Raw genomic sequence first — 9,914 nt, forward strand, 5'->3', positions numbered from 1 at the left:
ATATAGACGCCACTTCTTCTAGAAATTATTTAACTCATTATTAAATACTGGAGCTCATGAGGAAATAAAATTTGCGATAACAAACACCTCCTCACAGTGGCAAAACACATACTTCAGCAATTAAAAGGACAAAATAAGAACTGATAGGAGTGGAGGTGAAATATCCCAGATACCAAGATTTATAACCATACGTGCAAGAAATTGGCTATAGGCTTTAAAAAGATATTTATTAAGCAATTGTTTGGTTTAGGACACCCAAAGGAAAGAAAACCAGTGTCTAATTTCATAAGACATGACAGCTATAGAGCGAACACTTTAACATTCACAAAAACCTTAAATAAAAAGAATCACAAATCAAAATATCATTAGTGACGTTTATGACACGCTGTAACAGCACAAATCAACAAAGCTGTAAATGCCACAATATCTAAAATACAGCAGGTATCGGTGAAATAGGAGACTATGCTGTTTGGATATATTTATCTGAGCCAGTGCTCTCTAGGCTACTACACCTGCAATGCTCGAAGTGTTAAACGTGAACGTTTCTGTTGTTTGAGCCAGAGAAATGCTTGGGTTTGAGATGTTAAAAATCATAGAAAATCTTTCAAGCTGTTCTCTCCCAAATACTTTCTGTGGGGCGGAGGGTAGAGGATGGGTGTGGGGAGACTTCTTTTGGGAGGAACATATGTCAACATTTTGGCAAAACCTTCTGAGCAGTTATGTGAGGCCTGTCTTCTGAGGGCTTTCCCAGTTTGTCAGCTTTGGGGTCACTCAGTAGTCCCTCATGCAATGGGTGTACTAGGTCATAGCATAAAATGTTAATTGGAATTCCAGCAAATATCCGGGCAACTGGGAGGGCCATAGGTATGACAGGTTTTTTTTTTTCTTTTTTTCAGGATGATAATTCTCTCAACTGATGTGGCTAGCTTCTAACACCTGGCAAGAGTTTGCATTCAGAGGGGAAAACACAAAATAAGCCGAATGCAAATGTTCTCCCTCACCCATTTCAAACTTAGATGACTGCCAAGAATGAACATGACTGAATTCATCTAATACGAATAAATAAATGTCGTGAGCTTAAACTGGCCAGCATTTGCCGCCAAAATGTGGCTTTCTGTTGATTTTGACTCGAAGCTCATGCTCTAGATACAAATTGTGTTATCAATTCCCTGAATTAACATCGGTTACTAGTCAGCTAGTCAAGTTATACTTACAGAGATCCTGGCCAGTGTTGCAATTTAAATTGCAAAGAAATCATAGGAGGATCATTAGATACCCATTATCTTTATCATAATGACATTATTTACATTACATACAGTGTTTCTGAAAGCAGAAAGCTCTATGCTAGTCATTTAGACAATATGAGAAAAAACTCTGAAATATGTATATATGTATGTCACATTTTAAAGATGTACACAATGTTTTTTTAAAAGACAAGTGAGTCTTTTCAGGCACCAGTCTTGCAAAAAGTCTCACAGATTGGGTTGTTTTTTTGTTGTTGTTGTTTTGTTTTTTTAACTAAGTTCAAGTATATCAATAAATTTTAAAAAATCAGTAAATTAAAAGTTATAGCTAAAACTGCCAATTTCAACTAGTAATTGTAAATTGTAATGGTTTCTGCCTCTTTAAAAAAAAAAAAGCATTGGAATGAAAAAGCAGGAGTTTCAAGTCAAATCCCATCTGTACGACTTTCACTGCAATAAATGGTTGACTATAAAGAAACGGTTTCCAAGGTCTGACCAGTCACCAGAAGTGTTTCCAAATATCATTACCACAAAACTACAATTTTAAATAATTCATGACAAGAAGGTTTTCTTTAAAGAAATCATTTAAAAGTTCTTATTCATGTAACAGTCACTTGGTGTAACGAAAAAGACCCAACCCTTGATTCTGTGACCTGGGATAAGATGTGGTGACAGATACCTCATTGCTGATGTTACCAGGACAATGGAAACATAAATTACAAATGAAACCAGTTCCTTTACTTTCCTCACCTTAACAAAGAAAGCTGCGAGTGTCTTTACCACTAGCAGACACACTAATCACATCTACAAATTCGGCTGGTTTGTGTAGGAACAGCCCATTTTGAATTTATTTTGAGCAGAATGCACAACAATACGGGAAGATGAGCAGTCCCTTAAAATGCTGGAGAATAACTTGATCCAGTGTCAACTGGAAATGTTTATTTCATAACGTATTTATTAGTTACCTACTGCAAGATAACACAGAAGCGATCATGAGCTCATCAGGGATAAAATCCTTGGCTTATTAGTCTCTAGAGCTTGGAATGTACCATGCACATACTATATGTTGGGGAATGATGGGCTTTTGGAAACAATTTTCCTCAGTGTAAGCTCCTCTTTCCCCTGAGTCTTAATTTATGGAATATGATGATACAGAGATGTTATAAACAATAACAAAGCCATGATATAAGAGGGCAAACTCAAGATCCACTTCTCTAAATATTATCTCTGAGTAATCTCATCAACACCAGTGAAGGACACTGGTGCTCTGTGCTATGTGGACTACGCCCTGTAAGTGAATTAGGCTTAGACTATAGACCTGAACCCACAAGAAAGGGGGAGATTATTGAATAGGTAGGCAACTAATTAAAGGTTAGGGTTGGTATTGTCCAAAGCAATCAACTATGTGATGGAAGTCAAGCCTTCTTTGCTTGTTTTCTCGCCAGTAGGATATACTTGTAGACCAAAACTCTAAGATTTCAGAGAGTCAATGATCTCTTTGAGATCTGCTGGACCCTATTTAGGAAAACAATGCTGAATAACCCAATTAGTATCTCACCGGCTTAAATGAATGAGAGCATTTTTAAAAATCCTCTTGCACTCCCAAGAATTAACTGAATAATCAATCTGCTAAAGTTCCGAATTATATTTTTTCAATTTTCTAGGATAAATCTTCAATGATTTCAGCATAATAATCTTTACTTTTGGTAGGGGAGAAAATCGATCATGGGAATCATTTCCCCAACCGGTTCATTCAGTTCCATAGTTTAACCAAAGGTTTTGTGTAGGAATTGCTTATGTGACTTAATATTATGCGGGATTGTGAAGAAATCATTTTTGGAATAATATATTTAATAATGCAAAGAGTTGACTCTGGGGGAAGCAATGTCAATACAAATGAAAATTTTAGTTTTATGATCAAAATGTTCAATATTTAGTTGAAGGTGTGTAATCATTCATAAGTGTGACTCAGAGGGAGGCTGAGTATCCAAGTAAACATATCTATCAGATAAGCAGTGGGATGTAAGTAGCAAAACTAATTTGGAAACAGGATACGGCAAAGGCATTTTGAAATAAACGGCTATAAGATTTTTTTTTAAGTTTCAAATATCAATAAGCAGTAGCATTTAAGGAAATCTGAATTTTTCACCATTTGACAAATGTCTATGTTCGCTACAGTCCTCTAAGCTTTCCAGAGTAAGTTATGGATTACTCTTTTATTCACAAAGCAAAGCCTTAGGATTGGCTTAAGTATTTTTGTTAAGCCAAATAAGGCAGTTTGTGATTTTCTATAATGTTTATAAAGTCTCATTTCCTGAATATTAAACACATGTAATTCAACCTAATTTAAAATTTCATCTTATATTTCATATCAATTTTCTTCCAAGCATGAAGAATGGGGCATTTAGGTGTAATTTTGAGGGTTTAGCATGCTAACATTCTACTAAGTTTACTATAAAAAAAATTTCAGGGAATGAGTTTTATTTGTAAACATTTTTTATAAGATTAACAATAATTTTACATATACTCTAGAGCTGCACTGTCCAAGATGGTTACCGTTAACCATATTTGGTTATTGAACACTTGAAAGGTGACTTGTGCAACTTGAAGAACTGAATTTTTTCAAAATTCATTTTAAATTTAAAAATTATAGTGGCTTTAGTTATTGGAAAACACTTAGGCGTGTCTGGACAACTTAGATTTACGAACTCACCCTTTTGTCTGCAAATTTTACAAGACTTAAATACATCAGTTTTACGGGTGAAAACTTCATGCCCAAATTAAGGCATGCTGCAATTGGAAAGAACAAGACAGAGACTCTGTATGGAAAAAAAAAAAAAAAAAGAATGTGAAATTCTCATTAATAAGTTTTACATTGGTTACCTCGCATTCTATTTCTCTTGGACAGTGCTGATCTGGAGCTATATGAAAATTGCTAGTATCGAAGTTATGTTTTAAATGTTTTAGTTTAATGTCATTCTCTTAATTAATCAAAATTTTTTATCATTATGAAAAAGTAAATCGGATTTAGTATTTACTCAGTAAGAAGTGCCCTAATTGCTCTCCCTGCACATCCTCCTTTCTCCAAATTGCAAAGTCCTTGCTAGCACCAACAGCAGAATGCAAAATCATAGACAGTGAATATGCAGAAATAGTGTATGAGAGCACTGATGAGTGTGCCATCAAATCAAACTGCTCACACACTACAAGTCCTATCTTTTCTTTCCTCCCAAGTGTTTCCATATCTGTGTGTCCCTAATTCCAAAATTAACCTTCAACCTCCTCCCAAGTCCTGCTGTGCTATGGCTTCTGGTTTAGAACAAGCGATGACTTTGCTCAGCAATGTGCTCGGTCATGTATTAATACTAGACTCTGTCCAGGCCCGAGAACTTTCATCCTTCAGAGTGGAGAGCTTCCTCTGGGAGAAGGGTTCAAATCCCAGAAGCTTGAACACCGCCACCCGGTACTTCTTGGACATGATGTTGTACAGAATGGGATTGATGGCAGCACTGAGGTAGAAGAGGACAAAGGATACCAGGTTGCAGTATTGGCTGATCTGAGCAATCTCCAAGGAGCCGGGCTCGAAGGACTTGGAAAATAAATATCGCCCCACGTGGAAGGGCAGCCAGCAGAGGATGAAAGCAAACACCACGACAGCTAAAAAGACAACGGGAAGAGAGAGTGTGAGTTCAAGAAATGTCGTAGCACGTCACATTCTGTTTTGAAGACGCAGTTTTGTCCTGATTATGTCATTGACTTCAGAGAAACGTTATGTCCTCCGGCTTTTCCTTCGTCCTATTTTTAACCAAGACTGGGTCTGTCTGGCCTAACAGTTCAATCATTTTTATTGAGCTTCCCAATTATTTCTATTTAACAACTATTTGAGTGATTTTGTGACTAGATTGACATATTGACTCAACAATTTATTCACATTATATATAGCCATTTCACATGTGTTGGATACGAACCAAACACATAAGGTCATACTCAGCCACAGCTAGGTATCAGGGTTTCCTGGGGGCACAGATTCCTTGTATGTAATAGAGACTCACAAAATTAGTATCTCTAGGAAGGAGATCAGGACACCTGCTTTTTTCTTTTCTATTCTCTTTTCTTTTTAAAGTTTCACGGAAGACTGAATATGCAGCTGGGATTTAGAGCCACCGAGAGGGATGGTACTTTGCCACCTACGATAGACATAAATGAGTCATAAAAGACCATAAAGCCAACTGACATTAATTATCATCCCCCCCCCAGTCTTCATTTTACCCAGGTAGGATAATTTTTGTTCAAGACCTCTGAATTTCTAGATTATTTTTTTTTAAATTCAGAAATCAAAGAAAAATAACAAAAGATAATACTTCAGTCCTTGTGCCACTTTAGTGATCCCCGTCATAATTTCAAGGCAGAGGAAAATTCATATCAGTGTTGAGACACCAGTGGGAATAACTAACAGCTTAAAAAGTAAAATTGGAGGAAATTTTGAAACCTATTCTGAAGACTAGGTTGCATAGTAGCGACTGACTGCCACAGTATCAAGATGAATATTAGAATCCCCTGGAGGGCACCAGCAGGTTTACAATCTGTTAGTCATATTGTGAGAATCACTGGTCTAGAAAATAACTCTTTTTATGGTCTTTGAAAACACCGTATCGCTTTAATATACAAAATTCCAGGAACTGTAAAATGACAAATTCAAAATCCACCTGGAAAGACTTCTAAGAAGCACTAAACCTGCAAGTAAGTACAGAATGTTGGACTATCACGAGGAATAATGAAATGTACAGATTCTGGTTTTGAGAAAGCAGATGGAATTACCATTTTGCTCGGATGTGAACACATTTTATATTCACTTGTATCCAACTCAGATACTTCAGTTCATGTAAGTGTAAAATACGCAGCCCACTCCAGTCCTGATACTGCACCTGGATGTTCTCTGGGGGACCCCTTAGCGAGGGCTAGTCAGTCCTGTTAGCTTACACAAGGTCTTTTTTTTTTTCTTTTTTCTTTTTCTCATATTGGAAGCCTGCCTACCTTAGCCTAGCCTCGTTTATCCTAGACTCTTCTACAGGAAGAACTAGCTGCTCACGGAAACAAATGGGGACACAGCCCTGATTTGTCATAGACTTTGCCTCAAAGCTGTATAAAGGGCGGCAGGGGGAACACAAGGGATGCATTTATCTCAAGAAAATGCAGGTCCAGAAAGCACACCATGCTACTGAAAGAAACATGAATCATCCCTAACAGAACCATCCTCATTGATCATCTATCTTTGGTGACATTCGCCATTGAGTACTTCCTAGACCCAGGACCTGCCCCTGCCCCAACCTCGCACCTGCCTGCTTTTTTTTTTTTTTTTTTCCTTATTGGAGTTCAATTTGCCAACATAGGGGATCCCTGGGTGGCTCAGAGGTTTAGCGCCCGCCTTCAGCCCGGGGCCTGATCCTGGAGACCCGGGGTTGAGTCCCACATCGGGCTCCCTGCGTGGAGCCTGCTTCTCCCTCTGCCTGTGTCTCTGCCTCTCTCTCTCTCTCTCTGCGTCTCTCATGAATACATAAATAAAATCTTTAAAAGAAAAAAGGAAAACAATTTGCCAACATCTAGCGTAACACCCAGTGCTCATCCCATCAGGGCCCCCCTCGGTGCCCGCCACCCAGCCGCCTGCCTGTTTAATGCAACTTAGGCGGGTCCCCAAGGTGGAAGCCGGGAGCTCGGCCTCCCCCCTACCACCTAAGGACCACAGTCAGACTCGGGAGACAGGTCAGTCCCGAGGTTGATAAAGTGCATTCAAGGGAAATACCCAGGGGGGCGTGTGTCCCTGGGTGGGGGAGGAGAGCGCAGAAGCGAGGGGCAGGGGCGAAGGCAGCGCTCGCGCGGGGGTGAGGGCCGGGCGGGGGGCTCCTGCGAGCGCTGGGAGGCGCGGGGCGCGGGGCGCGGGGCCGGTGGGAGCGGGGCGCGGCGCGGGCACCCACCGAGCATCTTCACCGTCTGCCGGTGGCTCTGCTCGCGGAGCGAGGCGCCCCCCGCCGCGTCGCCGCGCCCCCGCCGCCACAGCTTCCTGCCGATGAGGCCGTAGAGCACCGTGAGGCAGAAGACGGGCAGGAAGAAGAAGACGCTGGACACCCACACCATGGCCGTGAGCAGCCCCGAGCGCACGGCGAACTCGGTGGCGCGGCACTCGCGGGTGTCCCGGGGGTCGGTGCCGTTCTCGTGCTCCACGCCCACCAGCACGAAGATGGGCCCGGCGCTGCAGAAGGCCACGGCCCAGATGGCCAGCAGGGCCAGCTTCACGCGGCCCTTGGTCACCAGCACCTTGGCGCGCAGCGGGAAGCAGATGGCGAAGTAGCGCTCGACGCTCAGCGCCGTGATGGTGAGCACCGTGGCGTAGGTGCAGCCCTCGCTCACGAACTGGAAGAGTTTGCAGAGCAGGTCGCCGAAGGTCCAGGGCCGGTACTGCCACAGGCGCACCAGGTCGAGCGGCATGCACAGGAAGATGAGCAGGTCGGAGCAGGCCAGGCTGCACAGGTACAGGTTGGTGGTGGTGCGCAGCTCGCGGAAGCGCCGCACCACCAGCACCGTCAGCAGGTTGCCCGCGACGCCCACGGCGAACAGCGCCACGCAGGTGGCCGTCACGCCCGCCAGCAGCGGCGCGGGGAACAGCGGCAGCAGGTCCCAGCCCGCCGACCCCGGGCCCTCGCGGGCCGTCGCGTTCCGCATGGCGCGGGGAGCGGGGAGCCGGGAGCGGGGAGCGCGGGGCGGGCGGACGGGCGGGCGGACGGGCGGGCGGACGGGCGGGACTGGGAGCCGGCGGCGGCGACGGGCGGCGCAGCGGGACGCGGCGGGGGCGGCGGGGGACACGCGCACACGCGCACGCACCGCCTGCTGGAGAGCGCCCGCCGCCCGCGGCCCCGCACCCCTGCGCCGTCCGCCGCGCCCCCCCCCCCCGCCTACCCCGTCGCAGGACGCTGGCACCCCTGCGCCGCCCGCTGCGCCGCCCCCGCCTAACCCCGCTGCGCCCCCCACCTATCCCCCCCGCAGGCCCCGCCCCCCACCCCTGCGCCTCCCACTACTCCCCCTACCTGCGCCCCCGCTGCTCTCGGAGCCTCCCCGGAGCCCCAGCGGCGCGGAGCGGGGCGAGCCGAGCTCCCGGGGCAGCCCTGGGCGCTGTCTGCTTAGCGGGGTCCAGGGGGGCAGTCGCACCCGGGGTCCAGGGGGGCGGGACGTTCCCGGGGTCCAGGGGGCGGGTCGCACCCGGGGTCCAGGGGGGCAGGTCGCTCCCAGGGTGGCGGGGTCAACGCCCTCGGGCTGGAAGGACCGGAGTTCCTCCTCAAGAAGGGGTACGAGTTGGTGAGAGACCCGGTGGGCAGAGGACGCGGGCGTGCCCCGGGGACTTGCAGAAGGGAGCCGGGAGGTCCAAACAAACCCAGCCCAAAGCCGCACTCCCCAACGCCCCTAGTGTTGAGGTTCTGACCTGAGAGGGAGCCCCGCGCACCCGGGAAGAACCTGCGGCGGTTCTAGAGCCCGTCGTATTGAGCAGGAGAGCCAGGCTCAGGGTCGGGGTGGGGGGCGGGGTGGGGGGGCGCTTGTCCACCCCGACAAGGTCGAACAGCGAGTTGGGGCCCCAGGGACGAGACTGGGGGCTCCCTCCGGATTTGGGCTTCTGAGCGTGAAGGGCAAGATGCGTGAATAAATTCTGTTCTGAACTCCGGCCCTTTGTACAGTGCTTCATCTCAGCGGTGGTAGGGAGGGGACTTGAGGAAGAGATTACTTCGCCTTGTGCAAACCTCGGGATGGGGGCGGGGAAGGAGGAGCCTAAGGAACGGGACCGGGTGGGAGGGTGGGGAAGGCAAAGGAGAAGGAGCCCAGGCTGGGGGGATGGAGAAGGCAAAGGAGAAGGAGCCCAGGCTGGGGGGGATGGAGAAGGCAAAGGAGAAGGAGCCCAGGCTGGGGGGATGGAGAAGGCAAAGGAGAAGGAGCCCAGGCTGGGGGGATGGAGAAGGCAAAGGAGAAGGAGCCCAGGCTGGGGGGTGGAGAAGGCAAAGGAGAAGGAGCCCAGGCTGGGGGGTGGCACGGGGAGGGTGCTCAGTAAACATTTTTTGGAAGCATCATTCAGGGAGATGCATTTGTGTAGCTGTGGTCACCAACCTTTTTTATCTTAAACAGAGAGGATGTTTTGGGGACCACTTGGAGTGGGTGTCAAGGATGGGGGACACCGCTGGATCTCAATAAAGAAGAGATTGCGGCCGCGATACCGTTACTGCGGTTGCTGTTAAGGGGCAGGAGCGGTGCCCCGTGGAAAGCCTCGGAGGCCCCTCGCGAGGTGACGCCCTGGACCGGCCTGCTCGCCCCCTGCCCCCTGTCCCGCGGCCTCCGGCGGAGCCTGGCGCCTGAGCATCCCGCCCACCCCGGGCTCTGCGGGCGCGGCCTTGGGATCGGCCGGGAGCGCGTTCAGCACCGCGGCCAGCGACCGGCCTCCGGGCCTCTCTCCCGCGCTCCGGGAGCGCCGGCCCCGCCGCCCTCACCGCTTTCCACCTGCGCCTCAGCACCTGGGGGATTGGTCCCAAGCACAAAGGACATTGAGCAGCGCACTGAGCGCACCTAGTGCATCTCACCTGCCCGTGGCCTAAATGAGAATCCTTCCACCGTGTGTAGGAGAGGGCTTTCCTGAAG

General features: G+C 47.7%; 1 protein-coding gene across 1 annotated transcript; it reads right to left on the reverse strand.

Annotated features, from left to right (window-relative positions):
- Nucleotides 1-1,419: 1,419 nt before the first annotated feature.
- On the reverse strand, nt 1,420-7,961 carry GHSR (growth hormone secretagogue receptor). The gene is made up of 2 exons (XM_077880349.1): nt 7,217-7,961; nt 1,420-4,901 (listed from the first exon to the last, which is right to left on the reverse strand). Exons 1-2 carry the CDS (start codon nt 7,959-7,961, stop codon nt 4,597-4,599), a joined length of 1,050 nt encoding a protein of 349 aa, XP_077736475.1. The 3' UTR covers nt 1,420-4,596.
- Nucleotides 7,962-9,914: the final 1,953 nt, after the last annotated feature.

Source organism: Canis aureus, chromosome 31, assembly GCF_053574225.1.
Source record: "Canis aureus isolate CA01 chromosome 31, VMU_Caureus_v.1.0, whole genome shotgun sequence".
In the NCBI taxonomy this organism is placed as follows: domain Eukaryota; kingdom Metazoa; phylum Chordata; class Mammalia; order Carnivora; family Canidae; genus Canis; species Canis aureus.